The sequence below is a fragment of the Simochromis diagramma genome, unplaced genomic scaffold (genome assembly GCF_900408965.1).
Source record: "Simochromis diagramma unplaced genomic scaffold, fSimDia1.1 OVJJ01000753.1, whole genome shotgun sequence".
Lineage (NCBI taxonomy): Eukaryota > Metazoa > Chordata > Actinopteri > Cichliformes > Cichlidae > Simochromis > Simochromis diagramma.
The window spans coordinates 7,541,832-7,567,761 of record NW_024387523.1 but is presented as its reverse complement, the minus strand read 5'-3'; the positions used below and the strand labels follow the sequence as shown (position 1 = coordinate 7,567,761).

Sequence of the window (25,930 nt, the reverse complement as noted above, 5' to 3'; positions counted from 1 at the left end):
TTGTTCATGGTCACCTGATACAGCCCTATATGGTCCTCCTCCTGGTTTTACAGAAGAAGGACCTGAAAGCTGATGGCTCTGCCTCCCATTTAATTTTTTAAATATTCTAGGAACCACAAGTAAGACAGCATTGTGAGAGTGGAGTGCTGTGTTGAGATGATACAGTGCTGTGAGGCCTTTAACATAAAATTACCTTTTATGTGAATTTGAAAACAAGAGGAGCTAAAATTGTCTCTCTCTCTAGTCTTTCATTCTTCAGCCATCATTTTGCACTTGTATCACTTACACAACATCATGAATAAGACTGTAACTGTGGACTTTTCAACCTGCCTTTAATTTGTTCATTGAAGAAAAGTTTTATTGTTGCTCATTTTTGCCAGAACCTCGATGAGGAGTAATCACATTTCAGAGAAGTGCTGCATATTTGGGCCTATGTGGGCTACTTATGACTCATTTATGGCACAGGACACCTGAAATCTGTTCTTTATGGGGAAGGCTAGTCTGAGACAGCCAAACATGGCCACATTTGGCCTTGAGTAAAGGCCAGATCTTTTTGTTTTATGAATTTATTTATGCATCAATTTCAAATAAAAGTTTCAACTGTAAATAACATACTTTAAAGTGGTAAAAGTGATCTTGTTGTGACCCTTCAGTCATAGCAAAAGCTTCTGGGTTGCATACTGCATTCAGCTTGTTCCATTCAAATCAAGCATGCTCTGCAGATTCAGATTGTAAATGACAGGGCAATGCTCTTGTGCAGGATTTTCCAGACCTCTCTCTCTGCGCCAGAATGCAAAGCTATTCATGATGATTTAAAAATATACCGCGGGGTGTGACAGATAACGAAGGAGGCGGTACTTTAAATTGTCCCTTATCGTTCTCCGGGATATGTGACTGTGCTGCAATATCAATACCTGCAGCAGCTTCAGCAGCTCACTCCGGACCGCTGCGCTGACTGCTCTCCCCTCACCCTGGTTCATCCAAGTGACGCTCAGTGAGTTCTCCGCTTCCCTGCAGTAAAAACATGCAGGTCATCTCCTCTCTGCAGGCTTCACTTCATAGCCTATAACATCGGTTTCTTTACTTGTCATCCCTCCCAATCCCCCTTGACAGGCATGCGCCATCTCCATCCCGATTGTTGGGTGAAAAAGTGGGCAGTTCAGGGTTTCATATCTGGCGTCACTTTCTCCCAACTCCCTCTTTTCTCCCCGAGCCTTTGAGTGTGCCGGTCCCAGCCACCGTTTACCTGCGCAGAGCATCCAAAGCCGCTTTTCCCGTGACAGGACAGTCGCACTGCAGCACGCTGACAGGCGCTCACGGAAAATACTCTTTACAGCAAAGAAGTGCAACCTGCATCAGCTGAGATGCTGCTGAGAGTCATCCGGTAGGCTTACCGTCTCTGTCTCTTTCTCTCCCTTAAGGTCGATGGGTCAATGATACGCAGTAGATGATGCGATTTGGTCTTTCCAAAGTTCTTTTGAATCTCCTGTGTCAGGTTAAATGGACGTATGATTAAAGACAATTATACTCATTGCCACTTAATTGCGCTGTAGTAATTGAGGTTCTCCGAAAGGTCCTGAAATTAATTGTAAACTGCTGTCCCCCACTGTGTTTAAACCGTGTTTCCGCGTTTTACGCATGCACACCTATAAAGGTAAAGGAAAGTAAGGATAACGGGCTATTTTAAACGCATTTACTATCAATTTGGACTCCTACAAAGCCCCCCTGCCATTCAAAAGCTTTTCCTGGGATTTCACACTCAGTGCTTTTATTTGCCCTGTGGGAACAAAAAGCTGCTTTTTGTTTTAAGTGCGTATTTTAACTCTTCACTCGCTGTGGTCCACCTCAGGTGGAGTTCAGTAATGGACAGGTAGAAAGACAGAGGGCAAATTGAATGATGAAGCAGACTTTTAAGGATTTCTTTCTTCTGTTTAAAAGGTTTGTGGCTCTCTGGTCAGATTTGAGCAGGTATAGAAAGCAGTGGTGTGGTTATGCTGTAATTTCATGACAGAGTAATCATGTTATCATCTTCCAGTGGGATGCCATCGAATTGCTGGACCACAACCCTCTTCAAATCCTGATTTTATATTGATCTCAGCTGCACAGCTTAAAGTTTAGTGACTGTCTTGCACAGCTGCAATTCTCTCATGTGGACAAACTCTGTCCACAGACAAACACAGGCAAACATACAACAAGAAAAACCCACAAAAGTGGCCTTCCCCTCTCTACATGTTAAATTGGTCAGTACACAAAAAATCACAAAGTCAAAACTAGCCACAGTCACAGCTGGTAAAAATGTGCCTCACAATCTATCTAGAGATCTGACCCAAACTGGAGCGATGAACTCTGCATATAAGATGAAATGTAAAGTATGGTGGAGAATGGACGGCCATCTGCTCAAACTTAGAGCCAGATATGTTGTTGATCCTCCACTGCACCAGTAGGTTGTTCAGCTAAAGCTATAGTTACAGAAGTTGTTCTTGTTTTTGTTGTTGTTGTTGAGGATGAGTTGCACTCAGGTGTATAATTAGATAAATAGCAAGCCTTGCTCAGACCTCTGAATCGCTGCTCATGTCAAAATATTCAAAATGAATGAGCAATCCTGGCAATTCAAACTGAATATTAAGCTACTGCATATGACGGAGGACAACACATTTGTGCCCCGTGACACAAATGTCATGCAAAATAACCCCTGTGAGCCAAACGTGCAGGCTCCAGGGTGCTTGAATAGCTTGGTTGCCATACCCACCTAGTATTCAGACCTTCTTCTTGAGAGGGGCAGCCAGTCAAAATAAGATTTATTTAAAGGGGTTCTTCTCTAAAAGGGAAGGAGCTTGTTTCAGAAAGCAGGTAAGCTGAAAGACTTTGCAGTGTTTCTAACTATCACTCATGCAAAGCTACTTTAGTAGAGTCTGTGTATCTGAGTATTTGAGTGCAGATTTGAGCTCAAACTGCAGGTGCCTGACTCCTGGGCATGTTTGCCCTGAACGGAGAAAGTGATGCGTCTCAGAAAGCAGAGCCCACCTGATCCTGAACACAAGCGGAAATCGCCTCCTGTGTATAAAAGGACAGCTGTACAGGCTGAGCTTCATCTGTGGATCCACTGAGTCAAGCCTAGGATCAGGTGTTTGCGCAAAACACACTTTAATTTGTTCCCAGACAAAGTGGGTGGTGAATCAGCTGGTGGGTGGCTCTTCCAAAGTGGTAATCTTGTAGACAGGAGACAGACCACTGATGATGTAGGGAGTTGGAGGTGTGGTGCTGAGTGAATAGCCTCATTTACCAACTCGCTCTGCTGTTAAGTGTACAGTAGCCAGTGTTTATATTCAAAGTCTGGGTTTGATGTTGTTTCTGAACTGAATCACCTCCTTTGACCCTGCCAAGGTCTCCAAATGAAGTAAAGACTGACATTAAGTTTATTTGTTTTGAGCTGGATGTAAAAGTGGTTTCTGTCTGGTTTAGGTCAGGCAAATGTCATCAACATAAATGGATTTGTTATTAAGGCAAATAGCAGCAAGAATGTATACTTGTGGGAGTCAGTTATTCTATCACAACTGTCCAACTGAATATCCAGCTGCTGACCAGAGTTCTGGTGTGTAGGGCCAATAAATAAAATTTATTTAGTTAATATGGTTTAAACTTCTTCCAGGTCAAACATCTTGCTCAATGTTAATTGCATTAGGAAGCAGCTGCTGGATGGAGTATAAACTCTGTGCTTAAATAATTTTTTCATACACTAGAAAAAGAAAAGAAGTTGAAATAAATGAACAGGCTGCTTTATGTTGCATTTAACTTCTGTATACATGCAGTCTGAAAACTGAAATCTTAAATATTAAAAGAAGGAGAAGAAAGGAAGACAACAAATAGACCATAGTTGCAAAAACTGTGCATTTTTATGGGACCCTGTTCTGTTTTATCCTGGACATATCCCTCCTAAACCCAGTTCCAGCTCAGCACTCCTCCAAGTTTACAGCACATCAGTCAAACTGACATGTCTGAGCTGGCTAAACTGGGATCGGGAGCCTCTTCCTGGTTTGTGTGCATTGACACTGATGCAGGCTGCAGAGGAATGTCTTTGCAGCACTGACAGGGATGTTTGCATAAAGTTGATGAGGTTTATTTAACCCCAATTTCTTATGTTTTCTTTTCCATAAATGCGTTAGTCTGTAGCTGATTATTCCACAGAAGATTCTGGATTAGTTGTCCTTTTGGATAGAGTGCTGGCTGCAGTTTGTGGGCCGTAGCTGCAGTGGGTGGCATTGATTTCAGCTTGACTTGTCTTCACTGCTAACCTCACTAAAACAAGCAGACTTGCAAAGTGCTTGGCGAAGGCGAGGCCGAAAAATGCGATCTAAAGACGGCACAAAACAACCAGCAGCAACTAGGATTTTCTCTGCTGTCATCAATCTGAAAGCACAAACCGGTATTTAAGCACACTGTCACATTATACCGTTTGAATCAGTGTGCGGGGTCTTAATGTGGCCCTTTCTTTTGTACAAAGCCTGCCCTAGAATGATTCTTAGTGCTTTAAAACTTCCTTCTCCATCAATGAAAGGGGTGAAAGAAAGAAAAGAGAAAAAGCAAGCAAGTGTGCCAGTGCCCTGTCCTTTAATTTTCCCTGAAGCCCTTTGTAAGGGACTTGGTATGAAGTGAAAGCACAGTGTGCAGCTGTCCTCTTGGCCCGCTCCTCGCTTTTTTTGTGAAACGTCTTCTCAAGAATACTAATAGTGATCCCAGCACCATGGAGTCCACCCAGCTGGCAAGAAAACAGACAACAGTTATTCTACCATCAAAGAAGGCCATTTAATGTGACACAAGTTACTGAGCTGTGTGTGCCGACTCCTTACCAGGGATCTGCTTGATATACAGGAGGTCAATTCTTGTAGTACCGTACCTTGCAGAAGACAACTAGAGGCTCTGAGGCTCATATTGAGAAAGTTTATGGAAAAAACTAAGTGATGTGATAACATATATGGCTGTTTAAACCATCATCTTTAACGCTCTTTGCAAATTACAGCTTTATTGGATCGGTGGTATCAGCAAAGCACTAATCAGTGCAAAAGCTCCACCTTCCTTAGCTGTTAATGACTGAGATTGTGATCTCAGTCATTACAAGAACAGTAAAAATTTAAGATTATCAGTGGTGTGATTGTTGCTACTGCTGGACTCGATGTGTTGGATTGTCTGCGCTGGGTTGGGGTTTAAAATTTGGCATTGTAAAAACACACTGGTCTTCCACTAAGAAACAGAGATCCTGTTAGGCACCGGATAGTCATGCTGATTAGAGAGCGAGAGGGAGAGAGGAAATTTAAATCCACCAATCAAATGTCCACCAGCTGTCAGTTGCTTCCACCTGTGTCGCTCAAGCCCGGTTAGTTACCATGGTCATGGCATTCTGTGTAACTCAGAGTATCCAACCGTCCAAATCTCTCAAACGAGCTTCGCTCACCTCTTGTGAAACTGCTTATATCCTCTACACAGGTTTAAAAAGCATAAGGATCCCAAGACATTGCTCCACAGTATCTGTAATTTTATTTATTTTTTTATGTTTCTGATGTTAAAATTGTGGTCGCAGGGGTGAGATAGAAATAGAGATCACTTTCATTTTTCTCCAGAAACCCTCGATCACTCAGATGCCTTGAGATCTAAAAGTGCAAGTCTGTTGACTTGGAGGAACAGAGCATTTGAAAAAAGACTAATTTTCCTATGAGTCAGTGATAAAATGACATGTGTGGCATGAAAATTGTGGCCTCTGCCACAATTTTAAGTTTCTGCTTCTCCCACTATGTCAGTTAATCACTCGGTATACTGTAAATACTAAACTTTCTTTTGAAAGAAAACACAAGCAGGCGTCACAGGTTTTTACAGTGCTTGAACTGTGTTTCTATGTTTTTTTTGTACAGCAATATACAGTCAGATTGCTTGCTTTGCAATGGTCTCACCAGTTATTACCACCAGCCTCACATTGTACACATCCTCATCATGGTGCCAAAACAGTTCTGACCCATGTGGGCACAGAAGGAGACCAGGGAATCCTCTGGGTCCTGTGGTTTGTGGACTGGGTCTTAATGCGATCAGGATTATTTAGGCGTCTATCGTTGATGCTCAGTCTAGTTATGCTGTTGCAGAGAGCATTCTTCTGTTGGGGGAGAGTGCTGCCATCGTGGTGTGCTGTTCGTTTAGGCTGAGCAGAACATTGCAGTATAATGAGATTATTAATGGTATTTACTCCAACTTCAAGTTTTGTGGCTGAAGTTAATAAGTTAATAAAGACTTGTATTGTACAGTGTAAAATTTCTGTTTTATAATAAAATAAATTTCTTATCTGACAACTTTAGGTAGCAAGATTAAAGGTCTAACCTTGCACTATCAGTGTTTCTGGTGAAGTGTGAGGTTGGTTGAATATGACACTGACAGGAATACTGATGAAACACCTTGACGAATGTTGAAACTGTCCAGTATTTAATTGTTTTTCAATGACGGCCCAATCAGGAGGTTGTGTGAGGTCGCTGTGGATGTCTTGCCACGGCTGCTGGGTTAATAACAGGGCCAGGCTGGTGACGGAGCACTGGCAGGATGCCGCTGGGCTGAAACGCCGTGTCATTAGCTCCTGGAGGTGATGAATGACTTGTGGTCAGGAACCTCTGCTTCCAGCTTCCTTTCGAAAACCAGAGAAGTTGGTCTTTTATACTGTATGGCTGAGCTTTTTTTGGGACACGTGTGTTTTACTCAGAGCTTCTGCTCCAAAGTTACAACTTAAAACAAAAGGTCTTTCTCACAAAATTTTATAGTTATTGTATTTTTTTAATGTTTAAACTCTGTTGCCAGTTTTCTAGTGTGCTCAGCTAAAACTAATCCTGACTTATAGGAAAAAGGCCTGCTGTAAATTGTAGTTTTATGAGAACCATAATGCTCAGTGTTTGTTGAAGCAGTTTCACTGATGTGTTGAGACCAAGTTTATGGTAAATTTAAAAGCTCTGGTATTATACTGAGACCTGTTTCTGACATTTTATGGGATAGAAATTACATTTGTGCAGCTAATAAAACATTATTACAGCTCCTTTATGTCAGCGGGATAACACCAAGTCTGTTCAATATAATGTGGATAGTTATTTCAGTCTTTCAACTGATATCCTGAAAACTGAAACTGAATCCCTCAGTTTTCTTATGTGTCTCGGACATTTGTTCCTTCTTATAGGTTAGATAAGATAAGATGAACCGACACAACATATGACCTCCGATGTCAGAAATCATTGTACTTATTAAAAATCCATTTTTATTTAATTCCACATATTTGTGAAATTGGAAGAAAAATATCTGCTTTTCTTCTTCATTTTATTTATTTTATTAATATTTTACTGTGTTTGCCTTTTTAATCTCCACAGACATGTGCAGATACTTCCACTTCTTTATGCAGTCTGCCATCTCACACTGGCCTTTCCCACCCAAACTCTACGGTACACATATGGTACGGTGTCTACATTTCCCCTGATCACTTTTTGATTCCATAAACAGAGACTACAAAAGTGCATTGAGAAGTGTGAGCATGATTCACTTTTCTTTTCTTTTTATTAATTTCCAGATGAGGTGGAGCAGCTCCACGTGAGCATCCCCCACTCAGGACCAGTTTATGCTCCACTGAGCAGCTCCATTTCCATCCCTTGTGTGGTGTCTCTGTCCCCCATCTCCAACTCCACCTCCGCGACGCCTGTTGTACCGAGGGTCAAGTGGTCAGTCATATCAAGGGGGGTTGAAACGCAGATCTTAGTGGTACAGGGTCACAAGGTGAAGGTCAATGAAACGTACCGAGACCGAGCGGCGTTGCTCAACTACACCTCCTTCCCTGATGATGCGTCACTTTGGTTGGGAGATCTGCGCTCCAGCGACTCGGCTCACTACCGCTGCGAGGTGCAGCAGGGCCTGGAGGACGCCAGTGACCTCGTGGAGCTCAAGGTCAAAGGTAACGCGATGAAAGACACGGCTCATTAGTAAAGTTTGGGGTAGATTACACAGAATTATTAGAGACTGTGTTTTTTAACTGCAATTCTCAGAAAAAGAAAGAAAAACCACAAGAAGCATACTGACTCTGCTAAAACTCCTGTGTTTTGAAATCATGTTGCAGTTTGATTATTGGTTCCACACTGTGATTTTGGTAAGAAAATATCTGAATCTCTCATCTTAGTAGAATCCACTGAAAACTGCCTGAACCCAAAGATACCCAATCCTCTGTGTAATGATAATTAATGAGTTGTTTCTAGTTGTGTAGCTCAGTTTCCAGCTCAGTTTCTTTCCATTTAGTAAGATGTCTTTGTTCCAGGAGCTTTTCCAAATTATTGACTTAAAACAGTTGAAACAGGTAATGCAGTTAATGTATTTGTAGGTATGTTATTATGTGCATGCTGTGTGTGTTTTTAGGTGTTGTGTTCCACTACAGAGATGCTTTGGGTCGGTATGCCTTCACCTTCCATCAGGCCCAGAGGGCTTGTGAGGCCATCGGGGCACGAATCGCCACCGCCGACCAGCTGCTTGCATCTTATTACGACGGATATGAGCAGTGTGACGCGGGCTGGCTCGCAGACCAGTCTGTCAGGTATTTCATCACCTGTGTGCCCTCTGTATCATGCTCACAGTACAACTTATTAAAAAGATAGAGATAGATAAAACATATCTTACAGGCTCATGCAGCTGATATAGATGTTTTTGTTGTTTTACTCGACTTCTTGATATAAGTTTGTAATCACTGACGTCTTCATCGGTCAGACAGTGTTTCAGAGGTTGCTTACTTACAAAGTATAGCGGTAACGTTCTCCACCTGCCCCTCAGGTGTGCTTCACATCTCAATACAAACAAAATTATCTTACTATGGTAGCAACATTACAAAACAATGTCATATTATACTTACCTAACATAAGAAACCACTCACCAACCTCTAAACTGACCCATTTATGCACCTATAACAACTTCATTAGCAACACACTGTCCACCCTCTTTAACTGTATAGTGCAAGATTCATTTCTGTTAAACATACACCCATACAGTAAAAGAGGCTCATGACAATAAAATCTAATTTATATGAATGACACCATCTAACAATGATGTAAAAAACATTTTATATAGTAGAACAGCACCTGAGTATTGCAGGGGACCCACAAAACTAGTTTACTGTATTTAGAGACTATATCAAAAATGTAATGTCAGTTAAATAACTGTATAAATGTACTTAAGGCAATGAGATTTGAAACTATGTGTCAAACCCACAAGATCAAAATGGCATGCCATTATATGCATACATAGGTAAATTATAATGCATGTAAATGTACAATCATAGTGAAAGTGGAGTTATGAAATCCTGTATTACCTACCATCCATCCATCCATCCATCCATCCATCCATCCATCAGCATGAACAAAGGAAACAATCAAGTAGCATGGGCATGTAGGCCTTTTAGTATGATAACAAAAACACCCAGACTCTTAAATAACATTATAGTTATTGTATATAGTTATTGTTATATGTAAATACATTATATTTGTGTTGCTCTATAAGTATCCATGTGTGAGCTGGTTATTGAGTGACCACAGAGTAAACGTGTCATAACATTACCAGCTGGTAATGTTGCAGATTTACCAAGCTATCGCCAAATGCAGCATTGATGTTATGTCACATGTTTGTCGAGTCTTAAGTGAGGATGATGGTTGTTTTGCTGCTTTGCTGCAGATATCCAATCCAAGTGCCTCGTGAAGGCTGCTATGGAGACATGAATGGGCAACCAGGAGTGAGAAACTATGGGACAATGGATCCAGATGATCTGTTCGATGTTTATTGTTATGTAGACGAAATTAATGGTAGGAATTATAACAGTTTAATAACTTCTATATGTAAATAGTAGGATTTGGGTTTTTTGGTTTTTTTGCCAGTAGGCTTAATGCAATAATGATACATCTGGCCTAATCTGTAAGTAAGTCAAATTATACATTTTACATTTGGAAAACGGCATTAGGGATCTGTGATGGACAATAACTATTACAATGATTTTATTTAGTTCAAACATATAATTATATGTTTTTACTTTCTGTAGTGAAATGTCATGCATCACATCAGATAAAAACATGCCACTTACTATATACAAATATCCATTATAAATTAAGACTGGCACATAATTGCAGTTGTGCCAGCATTTTACTCACTTGTATCCAGAAAAAGTAAAAGACTGAACAAATTTTCTGTCTGTAGGGGAGGTTTTCCATGACTTCATCCCACAGCAATTAACATTTAATGAAGCGCAGTCGTACTGCAGAGCTGCAGGGGCAGAGCTGGCTACAACAGCACAGCTTTACTTGGCTTGGAGTGAAGGACTGGACCATTGCAGCCCTGGCTGGCTGTCTGATGGCAGCGTGCGGTACCCCATCATAACCCCAAGGGAACGCTGTGGGGGTGCTCTGCCTGGCGTCAAAACTCTCTACCAATTCAGCAACCAGACTGGCTTCCCAGAGCCATCCAGCCTTCATGATGTTTACTGTTTCAAAGGTGATAATGTTGTGCCTTTAAATGCAAACTGTTGATTGTTAATTTGACAAAAACTCTAAAGTGGACCTTTTATGATTTTCCCTTTTTTGGCTCGTATTTACTCAGTTTCTCCCTGGGATTAATACAGTTTCTCTAATTTGATCTGATTTAACAAGGCCACAGTTTGATATAATAAAATCCTGCTTCAGATTGCAATAAATACCTGGCTTCAAAAAGGTCTGGTCTGTAATCTACAGTGGCTTGCAAAAGTATTCGGCCCCCTTGAACTTTCCCACATTTTGTCACATTACAGCCACAAACATGAATCAATTTTATTTGAACAAGTGAGAAGTGGAACAAAAATCATACATGAGTCCAAACATTTTTTACAAATAAATAACTGAAAAGTGGGGTGTGCGTAATTATTCAGCCCCCCGAGTCAATACTTTGTAGAACCACCTTTGGTGCAATTACAGCTGCCAGTCTTTTAGGGTATGTCTCTACCAGCTTTGCACATCTAGAGACTGAAATCCTTGCCCATTCTTCTTTCCAAAACAGCTCCAGCTCAGTCAGATTAGATGGACAGCGTTTGTGAACAGCAGTTTTCAGATCTTGCCACAGATTCTTGGTTGGATTTAGATCTGGACTTTGACTGGGCCATTCTAACACATGGATATGTTTTGTTTTAAACCGTTCCATTGTTGCCCTGGCTTTATGTTTAGGGTCGTTGTCCTGCTGGAAGGTGAACCTCCGCCCCAGTCTCAAGTCTTTTGCAGACTCCAAGAGGTTTTCTTCCAAGATTGCCCTGTATTTGGCTCCATCCATCTTCCCATCAACTTCCCTGTCCCCTGCTGAAGAGAAGCACCCCCAGAGCATGATGCTGCCACCACCATATTTGACAGTGGGGATGGTGTGTTCAGAGTGATGTGCAGTGATAGTTTTCTGCCACACACAGCGTTTTGCTTTTTGGCCAAAAAGTTCCATTTTGGTCTCATCTGACCAGAGCACCTTCTTCCACATGTTTGCTGTGTCCCCCACATGGCTTGTGGCAAACTGCAAACAGGACTTCTTATGGTTTTCTGTTAACAATGGCTTTCTTCTTGCCATTCTTCCATAAAGGCCAACTTTGTGCAATGCACGACTAATAGTTGTCCTATGGACAGATTCCCCCACCTGAGCTGTAGATCTCTGCAGCTCGTCCAGAGTCACCATGGGCCTCTTGGCTGCATTTCTGATCAGCGCTCTCCTTGTTCAGCCTGTGAGTTTAGGTGGACGGCCTTGTCTTGGTAGGTTCACAGTTGTGCCATACTCCTTTCATTTCTGAATGATCGCTTGAACAGTGCTCCGTGGGATATTCAAGGCTTGGGAAATCTTTTTGTAGCCTAAGCCTGCTTTATATTTCTCAATAACTTTATTCCTGACCTGTCTGGTGTGTTCTTTGGACTTCATGGTGTTGTTGCTCCTAATATTCTCTTAGACAACCTCTGAGGCCGTCACAGAGCAGCTGTATTTGTACTGACATTAGATTACACACAGGTGCACTCTATTTAGTCATTAGCACTCATCAGGCAATGTCTATGGGCAACTGACTGCACCCAGACCAAAGGGGGCTGAATAATTACGCACTCGCCACTTTGCAGTTATTTATTTGTAAAAAATGTTTGGAATCATGTATGATTTTCGTTCCACTTCTCACGTGTACACCACTTTGTATTGGTCTTTCACGTGGAATTCCAATAAAACTGATTCATGTTTGTGGCTGTAATGTGACAAAATGTGGGAAAGTTCAAGTGGGCCGAATACTTTTGCAAGCCACTGTATATGATGGCATCTGTATATGAAGATAACCTGGTAATCTCAAACACAGCTTGAAACTTGGCTTGAAGGGAGATGGGCCCAAACATATTGATTTAGACAGAGAATGAACTGAGAGTTCATATCAAAGCCCATCATCAGATAAATAAGCATTATTTTGACTGTTATGACTCATGAAAAGCTACTCTAGAAGGGAATAAAAATATGATGTTGGAACAATATGTAGTACATATTTAACAAGAAAAAAAGCACAACTAGATTTGTTTGTTCCATATTTCACATGTTACATTTAATTGTTTGTCTGCTCTCTGCAGAAAACAGAAATGCTTCCACTGACTCTCCGATGGACTATGTGGGCACAGAACCTGAAGACATTGAACACAATGTTGTTATTCTTACGGAAAAATATCAAGAAATTCAGTTGAACCAACTAGCAGAACAGGTGGAGCGAGAGGCCCAGAGCATGCTTGAATCATTGCCTTATTTTACTGTCTCTGTAACTACAGAAAGCCCGGTTGATACACACCCAATGCTGATATCAGACACAACAGAGTCTCCCCTCCACACAACGCCTGCACTACACGAGCCGCTCGACCAAACTTTATCTCCCACAGAAATGAGCTACGATTCCCAGCATCCTACAGCACTGATGAGCAGCACTATCACAGAAACCCACAATTCAGCAGAGAACACATCATTTCTGCCCACTGATTACAATGAAACATATTCCAGCCAGAACTCGAGTCTCACCTTTCAGCAGTCTGAAAGACCCACATTTGAGCCTGAGATGCAGAACCAGACAGAGCCAGACACAAATATTGAAGTAAACACAGAGCCATCTGGAACTCTGAATGAGACCAAAGAAGTACAACAGACCACCCTGTCTTTTAACAAATCAGAACCCAACTACAGTGAGACCGACAGCAACCATACTAAAGAGGACAGTTTATTGGAGGCTACTACTTTAACCCTTAACCCCATGGTTGAAGTGGAGCTGGAGGAGACCCGTGTAGACCCTGAGCAGATGTTTCCCCCAACTGAGGCCTCAAAAGAAGAAGAAGAAGAGGCAACACTTCTTACACAATTATCCCAAACTACTGAATCTACTCTGGAGGTGCTAACCTCAGTGTGGGCTCCTTTGGATGGTTCTGGAGATATTTCTGAAGGTATGTGCATGTCCCACAAAAGTTCAAACATTATTATCTTAGATAAATTACTTTCTTGTCAAGAGTTAGGCTAGCATGAGATATCCATGTCACATTTTATGTTTTTTATTATAATAGAAGAACTAAAAGGGTTATATTCTGGACTACCTTCTGGCTAAGAGCTGTAACGTCCTAGAGTTTGGTCACCTATGTGAAGAGGGCAGATTTTGTTACCTTCTGAAAAGCTAGCTGTTTCCCTGTTTCTAATCTTTTTGGTCTGAAGGTCAGAGATTGACAGTAGACTTATTGTTTCTTCTAATTTTTCTCATCCAAGCAATTAAATATACTTCTCAAAAACAATATGTAATCCCATAATGTTCTATGCTCTTTTCCAGAAAGCAAACTCGATATGAGTCCAGCCAGTTTCATCTCCACATCAGATTCCTCAACTTCTGGCTTCACCACTCACCCGTCTCCCATTGCTTCTGCCAGCAGCACCCATGCTGAACCTCAGACAGTGGTTCCACATTTGACAGCCTCATCTCAGTCACCCCTTTCTGACAAACTGGGCTTGGATATTCTTTCTACAGCCTCACAGCTGTGGGAGTCCCCCAACTCTAAACAGGAGGGAAGTGCAAGCTTAGAAATTGAAGACACGCTCAGTTTGGAAAATGAGGATAAAATGCTGCCCACATCAAAATCTGAAGACCTGCAAGTGTCTGGAGCAAGTTCAGTTACCACTCGCTCTCCAGACGTCTCAAACACTTCTCACTCATCCACCAGTTCGCCCACAGCACTATATCTAACATCAGGCTACAGAATGTATTTGGATACTGTGACCGATACTTATGAAGAAGCAAGTGGTCATGTACCTGATACACTTAGGACCACCCTTCAAGAAGACATTAAATTTGCTCCAACCTTTGAAGGTGAAGTGTCTTTAACTCTTGAAGAGGAAGCCAACATTTCCGTTTCTCTGGAAAAAGAAATAAAAATTTCCCCAACCCTTGCTCTTCAAAAAGAAGCAAATGTTTCTTTAAATTTTGAAGAAGAGAACATTGTTTCTCCAACGGTTGACTTTGAAGAAAATGTTTCCTCAGCCCATGAAAGTAATGCTGTCCCAACTGCTGTTTTTAAAGATGAAGAAGCTAATATTACGCCTACCTTTGAGTATGAAGAAAAGATAAATGCTTCTTTAACCCTTAAAGAGGAAGCTGATGTTCTCCCAACTACTGTCCTTGAAAAAGAACCTAATCTTTCCTCAAACATTAGCTTGCAAGAAAAGGCTAACACTTCCTCAGCTCTTGAAAAAGAAGCCAATATTTCTCCTACCTTTGAGTATGAAGAAAAAGCCAACACCTCTTCAACCCTTGAAGAAGAAGCTAATGTTTCTACTACCTTTGAGTATGAAGAAAAGGCTAACACGTCCTCAGCTCGAGTCTTTGAACAAGCTAATGTTGCTCCTTCCTTTGAGTATGAAGAAAAGGCTAACACATCCTCAGCTCGAGTCTTTGAACAAGCTAATGTTGCTCCTTCCTTTGAGTATGAAGAAAAGGCTAACATGTCCTCAGCTCGAGTCTTTGAACAAGCTAATGTTGCTCCTTCCTTTGAGTATGAAGAAAAGGCTAACACTTCTTCAACCCATGTCTATGAACAAGCTAATGTTAGCACAGCTCTTTTTACTGAGAAAGAAGCTGATGTTTCCTCAGCCCTAGAAGAAGATAGTGATTTTTCCCAAACTGTTGTGCTTGATGAAGACGAAGCCAACGTTATCCCAATCCGTGTCTTTGAAGAAGAGGCTACTGTTGCCCCGACCCTCGAAGATGAAACTAATGTTTCCCCAACATCTCAAGAGAAAACTGATGCCTCTGAGGACTTCGCCATCTTTCCTTCCAGTTCTCAAACATCCAAGTGGGATCTGTTGACCAGCACAACTCAACCCCAAGAATCTCGCAATGAGTACAGCCAAAAAACCTCCACAGCAGCTTCAAGTTCTTCTCGAGGTACAAAGCCCACAAAGACGACCACTGTCGCCACCACAACCACAACCGCAGCTACCACCACCACCACCACACACCGGTCCAGACACACCTGGAGCCCAACCACCACCACCCCCAAAATGTTGATACCACCAGTGGGTCACGCTCTGGAAGATGTTGACATTACTTTCACCCAGCCGCCAACTCTGCTTATCATGCCCAATGAGAGGGCAGCCGTAGGCGGTACTGGGAAATCTTCAGGTAATGTTAATGCCACTTTCATCAGTCTAACCGTCCTCTTCCTGCTCGACACAGTGATGCACTAAAACTCCTCGTCTGTCCTCTGCCCAACCTGCCTCTGCTCCATTTTCTGTAAAACACCCGTCCTGCTTTTCAAATGACTTCCCACGTTTTTTTCACCTGTTGTCTCAGCAAGCCCACTCACCCTTCTGACTCTTCCCACTTCCCCTTAAACACTCCTTACTCCTCTCCTTGTGACTCCCCCGCTCTACCCTCCAAGATTCTCACACTGGGACAGCTCCCATTGACATTTGTCCACAGTCCAGTCTTGTTATGCATGATGTTTTTTCCTCATCCAAAGAATGACTTCTGTGAAGTACTGTATTTACTAGTGTTTTTGAATGACGGGTTTCTTCTCCAGTGAGGACCTGCCAGAGTGATGGTTATAGCTAAATTCATCAGATTTTATTTGTAAATCATCCATCTCTGCACCAAATAGGTGCAAAAGATATTATAAAATCATTTTCTTCTTGCTATCTTTCAATTTTCATAGTATCTTTTCCATTAATTGGGAAGCAACATAATAAGGGACTTAATCGTTCTCTGGAAAGTAACAATTACTTTGAATGTAACAGCACTGACCAATGAAGCTGCAGTAATGCTTTATATTTAAGTCTTAACTGATTTTCTTTCTTCCTTTTCATTGCTGTTTTAGTCACTGTGGTACAAAAAGCACAGATTATTATGTTTACAAGCACAAAACCTTTTCATTGTAGATTGCACGAGTGTTTGCATTTAGCAACATGTTCACGTGTCCTTTTGTCATTAATGTTTCATACTCGACTTAAAAATTGTTGTTTAATCACAGTTGTTCTAGATTTGTATTGTGTTTTTAGGTCTAATAATGATAAAGGCAACAAATCTTTATTGGTTTCTTGTCTTACCACAAGTTGATAAATGCATTACTTTATATTCCTTCCCTTTGGTACATTCGTTTTTTTGACTTCATGTGGCAGCTGTGGATATTGATGCATTGTATGGAAGCTTATTTGTTCCACAAAACAAACAAACAAACATAAAACACAGTTCTCATGGTTAATTTTGACTCTCATCTTTTAAAGTAAATATTTTTGAATTTTAATTCTCTTATTTAAAACTGCACTTTATTTTTCCATTGGAGCACTTGGCTTCCATATAATCGGGTTTATTGAATCTTCAAAAGAAGCAGCTGCCATTGTGGACTCAACTTCAAGAAATATGGGAAATTTAGGATGGAAACTTATTTAAGAGAAAAGCTGCTTTTAAGCTCTTAACATCCACCAGGTCACCAACAAACCGTTTAAGGCTTGACTTGCATTTCATCAAGCACAGTTTCAGAAACTGGAAAAAGTCAACCTCAGAGTTCTTCTATTAAGATTTCCATGTGGGTATGTCAATAAAGGCCACTGACAACCTGGTGTATGTTAATATTGTAAGTCAAACACTATTCAGAATAATTCAGCTTTTGAAAAAAAAACTAAGATATCGGGTGGATCTTGAGAAACAAAATATTTACACTAAAAATCTTTACTGAAGGTAGAATTCGAGGTAAACGAAATTGAGAACTGTAGATTCGAAATCACAGCAAAAAAAACGTTAAAAAAAATCAAAATCACAGTCGGATCCAACTTGTCTCATGATGTAGCAGTAATGTTTATTGCCCCATGTGCACTCCTGACAATGTGACAATGTCTGGTCATGCTCCTGACTCGATGGCAGGTGGTGTTGTGGGGGATCTACTCCCAGACCTGAATCTCAGAGGCTCTCAATAAGATTCAGGTCTGGGGAATGTGTGGGTAAATCAATGGCATCAACGCATTGGTTCCCCAATAACTGCCTATACACACCGGCCACCCACTCTCAAACCAGAATGCGTAATGTTTGTCACAGCTTTTCCAGACTCTTTCGCCTCTGTCACAGAAGCTCATTGTGAACCTGCTCTTTTTTGTGAGGTGAAAACGGCTACAGTGGTGGACCTGCCAGCACTGGTGTTCTCTGGCGAATGCCAATTGAGTTGTACGATGCTGAGCTGTGAGCACAAGTCCCAGTAAAAGATGCTGTACTGTCACGCCACCCTCATGGAGTCTGGATCTGATGGTTTGATCAGAAACACGCACATAAGTAACCTGCAGGAGGTTAAGGTTTTTGATAGTGCTTCTCCTGTTCCTCCATCCACATTGGAGCAGAAATTATTTTGCTGTTGGCTTAATGCCCATCTACAGCCCTGTCCAGCTCTCCTCACCGAAAAACGTGTGTACTGGTATCTCCTCCACACTCAATAGTCACAATAGTCTGTGGCCGCCATATGCCAAACCTTATTACTTTAATTTGGACCCAAGCGGGCTTTACTTGCTGTTGTTTTAACCTCCTGAGACCTTTCATGGCATGCATTTTTAATTTCTCTTTGCTGTTTGGGCTGATTGGGACCTGATGAATATAAAAAAACAAAGAATTACCAGATTTTTTTTTTACCTGATTTTTGTTTCTGAGAAAAATGAGATCCACATATGAGGACATTCATTTTAAATTTCGATAGCGCAGTGGAAGTATAATGTCCTCGTAAGTGGATATTAGGCCCTTGTAGAGCAAAATTTTGTATTTTGGTTTAGACAGCCCAAAATGTGATGTCCACATACAACACATGTGGATGCCAGGTCCTGGGAGGTTAAGTAAAGTTTATATATTTTAAGTAAGTAAGTAAGCTTTTCATGGTTTTACTCCACAAATGGACTCATAAAGATGAAAAATATGGAAAACATGTGCATTCTCCAAGCTGCACTTCTATTACAAGACAATTTTCAAGCATCCAAACTGTTTGCCTTCCCCCCCAAAACCTCAATATTACATAGATTAGTGCATGCAGAAGCCTTTCCTATTTCTCATACATAATTTCAGCTTCAGCACCATAATTAAGCCTTTTTTGGGGTGAATAATGATCTTTATACAATGGACTCTTCATGGTGATAAAATACTGCAGTCGGCAGCCTAAAGAGGAAAGGAGGCAGAGAAACACAATGAGAAAGTCATCAATCATTCAGTAATTGAAATTACTAGCCTTGCATTGTCGTCTGCAGACAAGTTATTGTTGTGTTGTTTGACAAAAGGGAAGGAAATCGGCTCACAGATGGAGCCGTGAATCTAAACTCTGTTTCTGTTGAAAAGCAAACAAAAACAAGTCTCAGATGTGAACACCGTCACAGTATAAAGTTTCATTTTTTGATAGGTAAGACTTGAAAGGCACCTCAGTGGTTTTCTATCCACCATCTGTGTATTCTTCATCAAAACTGAATGATGGTTTAACTTTGAGTGCACGTGAATCTCATTTGATTCGTGTAAAGCAGTTATTACCTTTCATACACACGATCTGAGCAATGAAAGAGATTTCTGAAGAGAGCAATATGTGAGTGTGGGGATAATGACAGGCAGCACATAGTTCTTGTTTACAGGGTGTCAAAGGAAGCAAACAAACCGAATCCACTTGTAAAATGTTTAATTCCAGCTTGAACACTCATGGTTTCGTTTTTCCTTTGTTTTACAAATTTAGAAAAGCAAAATGAAGCTTCAGAAGTGTTTTTCTCTTTAGATATCATCTGATTGTGATAAATATAACAAGATGCCAGTAGACATTCCCCAACCCCCCTGCAGACCCAGAACTAGATAAGCAGTTAGGAAAATGGATAAATATACAGTACACACGAAGTATTCACAGTGCTTCACTTGTTCCACGTTTTGTCCTGTTACAGCATTATTCCAAAACTCACTAAATTCGTTTCTGACATTGAAATTCTACATACAATACCCCATAAAGACAAAGTGAAAAAAGTTTGCTTGAAATTTTTGCAAACTTATTAAAAATAAAAAATAAAAAATATAACATGTACATAAGTACTCACAGCCTTTGCTTATGACTTTTTTGAAGAACCTTTAGTAGCACTTAAAGCCTCTTTTTGACTATGAGGCTACAAACTTGGCACACCTGTTTTTGGACAGTTTTTTCTTTGCAGAACTTCTGGAGCTCCATCGGGCTGGATGGGGAGCATCGGTCTGCAGTCATTTTCAGATCTTGGGTTGAAGACTGGGCTCTGGCTGAACTAATTAAGAACATTCACAGAGTGGTCCCGAAGGCACTCCTTTGTTTCTTGAGTTAGTGCCGAGGGTATTTGTCCTGATAGAAGATGTCCAAGGTCCACAGTACTCTGGAGCAGGTTATCAACAAGGATGTCTCTGTACATTGCAGTGTCCTTATTTCCCTTGACCCTGACTACTCTCCCAGTTCCTGCTGCTGAAAAACATCCCAGCATGATGCTACCACCACCATGCTTCACTCTACGGATGTTATTGTCCATGTGATGAATTCTGTTTGGTTTCTTCCAGACATGGCACTTCATGTTCAGGTTAAAAAGTTTAGTTGCCTTTTAGCAAACTCCAAGTACGCCCTCATGTGCCTCCTACTGAGCAGTGGTTTCAGTCTGGCCGCTCTACCATACAGGCCTGACTGGTGGAGTGCTGCACAAATGGTTGTCCTCACAGGGTAATGCTGTTACTCTGTCAATGTGAACAGAGTGGATTCTTGGTCACCTCAATGATTAAGGCCTGTCTACCGCAATCGCTCAGATTGGCCAGGAGGCTAATTCTGAGTCCTGGTGGTTCCAAATTTCTCCCATTTATGGTTGATGGAGGCCACTGTGCTCATTGGTACAATCCTGATACAATCCTGTCTTGGCGCTCTACAGACAGTTCTTTGGACTTCATGGCTTGGTTTGTGCTCTGGCATGCGCTGTTAGCTAAGAGACCTTATAAAGACAGTTGTGTCTTTCTAAATTGTTTCCAGTCAACTTAATGCACCACAAGTGGACTCCAACTAAGTTGTAAAAATGTCTGACTTTGATGAACAGTGGAAACAGTATGTAACGTAGCTAAATTTTCAGTGTCAATGCAAAGGCTGTGAATACTTTTATGTTTTTGCAGACATGTGATGCAAACAGGGAATTTGCAGAGTGCCTTCTGGTGGACAAACTATGCAATGTCAACATTTAGCACGGCTGAAGGGTGTTTCTTTAGTTTTTTCATCTTTTTAAATTTTTCACTTATAAATGTACACAATTCAACATTTTAATGAAAAGCAGCAGCAGGTCAGAAGGTGGTCAGTTGAATATTACTGTCCAATGACTTTAAAAAGGGGCATGTTAGTGGGTTTTTCTCATCTCATCATCTCATCTTTTGATTAAAATGGTAAACAAAGCAAACAAAAGAGTTCATTGTACCACTGGCACACCAGCAAATCAGTGCATACCGCTTAATAAAATGACCAGTGGGCCCTTTTTTCAATTGTTAGAACCACAGGGCTCCATATTATAGGACCCCCCCCCCCCATTAATACATCCATGTCTAGATTCCCTCTTCCACAAGATTTTTGAGAGCGTTTATTACTAATGAAGAAATGAAGAAGAAAGAGAAGGAAGCATCGCACACATGCCAGAAGAAGATTTGACGATTTTTCCCTCTCAGGCCACGCTGTAAAGGTTCTCCTCTGCTGCCATCTGTTGGCTAACATCGACCCTGATGCCCTTTAGTTTCTAAATGGTTCCTGCTACATTTACTTACAGCTGTTTACCTAATGTCAGCATACGTGCTTCAACTGCCTTCTAATTAACACAGGCACCAATTAGACTTACACATAAATGAAGGCTGTCTTCCTGTACATGTGTAATTATTCAGTTACATAACAAATGAGTCTTTGACCAGTGGTTTCAGGTGCACAGTGATTTAAAGTTGCCCTCTGTTGTGTTTCAGATGCCTGTTTGCTCAACCCCTGTCTTAACGGAGGCACCTGCACGGACAGAGGTGGTCACATTAAATGCCTCTGTTTGCCGACGTATGAAGGAAACTTCTGTCAGGCCGGTGAGCTCGCTTCTGCTCTTTAATGGCTGTTACATGAGATGGGAATCAGCCAGAAGTTTCCAAACAAAAATAAGCCAAGCAGTAATTTTCTTACAATGCAGCCTGGAGTGAAAATTATATAATTATTCAGTATAAAAGCCTGCGGATACATCTGAAGACTCTTGTTGGTTTGGCTGTCCTGTTCTCTTCTCTGTGATGTTTTCAGACCGGGAGCGATGTGAACCGGGCTGGGATAAATTTCACGGTTTCTGCTATCGACACTTCAGCCAGCGTCTGAGCTGGGAGGCTGCAGAGCAGCATTGCCGCATGATGGGAGCTCACCTGGTGTCCATAATAACCCCTGAAGAACAGGCTTACATCAACAGTAGGTTTCCTTAACACATTTGGGAACGAGAAAACAATGTGGCTTTCATTTCTTTCCTCATAAATTCAATCCCACGTCTTGGTCAACAGACAACTACAAGGAATACCAGTGGACCGGTCTGAATGACAAGACCATTGAGGATGATTTCCACTGGTCTGATGGGAACCCACTGGTGAGGAGCTTTTATTATGTGTGCAAAAAACAAAACAAAACTGCAGAGTACAAAAAAACAAAAACTGGGAAATGCTCAAACTGGAGAACCAGACACCCGGTGTATTAATTAAGATCTGCTTTCTATTTATCAAGATTCTTTTTCTTTTGCAGCCACGATAACTAAAATATATTGTTTCTTTGTGTTTGCTTCGTGATTAATTTTAGTTGCCTTGTAGTCTATTTAAGTTACTTGGAAGTTTTGATGTCAGATTGCATGCTATCCAGCACCTAGAACATCTGAGGGTGACGGGGAATGAAACACTGATGCATTTGCTAGGCAGGCACTGAGATGTGACCGTAAAATTGAACCTAAAAAGGCAATTATGTCAAGTGGTAGCACAAACAACAAGGGGGAAAAAAAGACACAGTGAAAACAGTGAGGAATCCAGCGACCCCTTGTGAATAAGGGAGCATCTGAAAGTAGCACATCTGTAGGTTATTATTTATGATGGCCAGGATGATCATGAATGAAAATCTATTATCATACCGAGTTTTGCTGTTTATGTTTTTCTTTTTGAAACCTCTTATGTAAGACACAAACCAAGCAGGATGCAGGAAGGCACCAGACTATTAAATATTAACTACCTCAAAGAAGAAGAGGAGAATGAAAACATTATGTATATTATGCTTTTTCAACTATTTCTATTGTGATTATTGTTTCTTTGTATACACATAAAAATAACATACATAACACATACCTCACAGCTTTATGAGAATTGGTACAGGGGTCAGCCAGACAGCTACTTTCTCTCCGGAGAGGACTGTGTGGTGATGGTGTGGCACGATAACGGACGCTGGAGCGATGTGCCCTGCAACTATCACCTTTCATACACCTGCAAGAAAGGCACCTGTGAGTAACACTAATGGGACATCATTAAGAGCACTTCATTACCCATTAACTCCCTCGTGGGCTTGATGCTTCGAGCTGTTTTCTACTTATTCTAGCCCAGAGAAGGCACTTAAGCATCTTAACTCCTCCCACAGCCTCCTGTGGACCACCACCAAGGGTCAGAAATGCCTCCATATATGGAAAAGCTCGACAGACTTACGAGACCAACGCCGTGGTGCGCTATCGATGCGCAGAGGGCTTCCAGCAGAGGTTTAACCCCCTGATCAGGTGTCTGTCTGGAGGGTTCTGGGAGAGGCCGCAGATCCTCTGCTTGACTGGTGAGATAAGAGAAAAATCAAGAAAAGACATGAAACATACATTTAATATTCAATCGTCTTTTAATAGCTGATATGAAGTGATTAATAAATGTTAAATTAGAAGAAAAAAAGAGCAAATTCAGTCTTAACCACGGTGATTTTTTTCTAATTCAGAAGACGGGGGCCTGCCGTCAATGACTGACAACGATTTTGCTGCAGCTGAAGATGATTTTGAGGCCACTAAAGCGACGCTGCAGTACTGGGACATCAGGTTCTAAAAGTCAGCCGTGCTCTTCTTGTCTTGCTTTCTCAAACTTTGTTACTGTAACGTGACAGGGTGTAAAGAATCAGGTGCTTTTTACCAATGAACCAATCAAAACAGGATAAAAAAAAAACCCACAGACGCACAAAAAGACACAAAGCAAAACTTCCCACCAGCCAATGAGAACAAGACTGAGTGCACAGGCAGGGAGATGAAACGCCCTATTTCTTGTCCTTTGTAATATTTTCTACCGTGTTTGGATAAGTATGCTTTAAATAGTTAGCAAAAAAAAAATCTAAAATTCTCCCAGTGATTCCCTGTTAAATCCCTTTGACTGAAAAGAAATAAATGTGTGAACTGTTTGTTACCAGGTCAGCTCTAAATCTATTTTTTCTCATTGTTATATCAAGAACCTTTTTAACAAAATGGTGCTAAAGTCTTTGAGACATTTGTAAAGTATCCAGTAGAAATGTTTTGCTGTTCTTTGTGTCGTCTTCCTTCTTTGTCAAAGATTCCTAAAACTCCAAAGTGAACCTTCAACAAACGCTCAATAAATACTGTACATAGATTCCCTTTCAAATGATGTCCGCATTTTCCAGAGAGAAACTTTTCGTGTCCGGCAGACGCAGTTTTGTTCGTCAGCTTTATGTTGTAATAAAGTTTTGTAGAACAGAGCAAAGAATAAAGCTTTCTCCTATTTCACCTTCAGTGCTGTGTGTAGACTTCATGTCATGTCATGTATTTTCTGCCAGTGTGTTACCTGAAACTACAGTCGTGAGAAAGGAAAAGTACACTTCTGTCAGTTCTGAGATTGTCCGCATCAGGACATTAAAAAAATCATCTGGTCCTTAGCAGGTCTTAAATTGATTTAAATACAACCTCAGATGAACATCGTCACATGACATATTACAGTGTGTCAGTATTTATTTAAAAACTAAGCCAGAATGCAGAAGTAGTCTGTGAACATTGCAACACCTTAAATCATTCTGTTGGAGATTTGTTGCTGTGCTCGAGGTCACTGTCCTGCTGCATAACCCAGTTTGAGCTTTATTTGTCAGACAGATGGCCTCACAGTTTACTTTACAACACTGTGGTACACAGAGGAGCTCATGGTCGACTCACTGAATGCAAACAAGCCCAAATCATTAGCCCTCCACCACCGTGCTTCACAGTTATTTGTCTGTCATGGACTTTGATTTAACATGTTAAGTGAAGCCTTTGGGGGTTTTTTTTCTTTTCTTGCACTATCTGACCTTGGGTTGAATTTTCTGAGACACCCACTGCAGGTAAGATATGATTATTTGTGTTATTACACACCAGTAAGAGTGTACTTGCAGTACAGGTGAACTTGGGGTGGGATTTTTCACACGCTGATTCTGTATCTTGGCTCAGTATTTGTTAAATACATAATGTAATGGTGAGCAATTTCATGTTTTTAGTTTCCTCATTACCTCGATTTTGACCTGTTGAGAAGAAGATGATTAATGTTCTAATTAATGTTCTAACATGTAAAACCTTTGAACTGAACGAGGGTGTACTTTGTTTTTCAAAATTGTATATCGGTTTTCTGCCACTGACACTTTGTTGTGTTTCTATGTGATTCCACTTTAGTAAGATATACTATAGACTGTGTTTTTAAGGTTTTTTTGTTAACATAAGGAAACTCTGAGGATAATATGGCTGCTCATTCTTTAGAAATAAATCACCTTCATATTTGCAGCTTACTGAATTGTGACCTGTTTCTCCTATACCATCACCAGAGAAGAAAAAGAAAAATATCAGTCAGTAGATCAAAAACTGGAGACAAGTTTTAAACAGGTGAGAGACTGAAATTTAATTAGTGACACTAATTTATGATACTACGCAAATTCATTCATAAGCTAGACGAGTTTTCTTTAGAAGAGATGATCATTTCAAAGAAATACAGATCAGTGAAGTTAAAAAATGAGGGAAAGGCTGTTCTTAATACTCTTGATAAATTAGGTAAAGTCTAAGAAAAATAACCAAGAAAAAGAAGAGCTCTTATTTTGAAATTTCCTCAGGGTTTAATGCGTATTTAGTGCACCCAGGAGTCATCTACTATAAATTTACTACATGAATGTTACTTTGTGGTATTTTAATTCAACACAGCTTTCTTCTGCCGTGTGAGCACTGCCGTGTACATAAACAGAATCAGTGTGACTCTCATTTTTATTTCACGAAGTTTAGTGAAGTTTTACTTGCAGCAGTGTAAAATAATCACAAAACATTGACAGCATTAACTGATATGAGGTGAATCCGGTTAGTTTAAACGTAGGTGGCTGCTAAAATCAGGGGGGGA

The 25,930-nt window shown here is 40.8% G+C and overlaps 1 protein-coding gene across 3 annotated transcripts; it reads left to right on the top strand.

Annotated features, from left to right (window-relative positions):
• Positions 1-898: 898 nt before the first annotated feature.
• Positions 899-24,318, top strand: LOC120726423 (brevican core protein-like). 3 transcript variants are annotated; one of them, XM_040019992.1, is made up of 15 exons: positions 899-994; positions 1,114-1,384; positions 7,386-7,468; positions 7,583-7,960; positions 8,416-8,590; positions 9,718-9,845; positions 10,234-10,527; positions 12,636-13,487; positions 13,862-15,706; positions 21,518-21,625; positions 21,831-21,989; positions 22,079-22,161; positions 22,908-23,052; positions 23,187-23,369; positions 23,523-24,318. In XM_040019992.1, the coding sequence occupies exons 2-15, from the start codon at positions 1,365-1,367 to the stop codon at positions 23,624-23,626; spliced, it is 4,557 nt and encodes a 1,518-aa protein (XP_039875926.1). In that variant the 5' UTR covers positions 899-994; positions 1,114-1,364; the 3' UTR covers positions 23,627-24,318. The 3 variants fall into 3 exon arrangements, with proteins under 3 accessions (XP_039875926.1, XP_039875927.1, XP_039875925.1); XM_040019993.1 differs by having other exon boundaries at positions 942-1,384; positions 23,526-24,318; XM_040019991.1 differs by having other exon boundaries at positions 944-1,384.
• Positions 24,319-25,930: the final 1,612 nt, after the last annotated feature.

What these genes read in the sequence shown, in the direction of transcription:
- LOC120726423 (XM_040019992.1), top strand. Translation starts at nt 1,365, where the DNA reads ATGCTGCTGAGAGTCATCCG. An exon ending in AACTCTACGGTACACATATG is followed by an intron (nt 7,469 to 7,582) that starts GTACGGTGTCTA and finishes ATTAATTTCCAG; the next exon opens with ATGAGGTGGAGCAGCTCCAC. An exon ending in AGGAAACTTCTGTCAGGCCG is followed by an intron (nt 21,626 to 21,830) that starts GTGAGCTCGCTT and finishes TGATGTTTTCAG; the next exon opens with ACCGGGAGCGATGTGAACCG.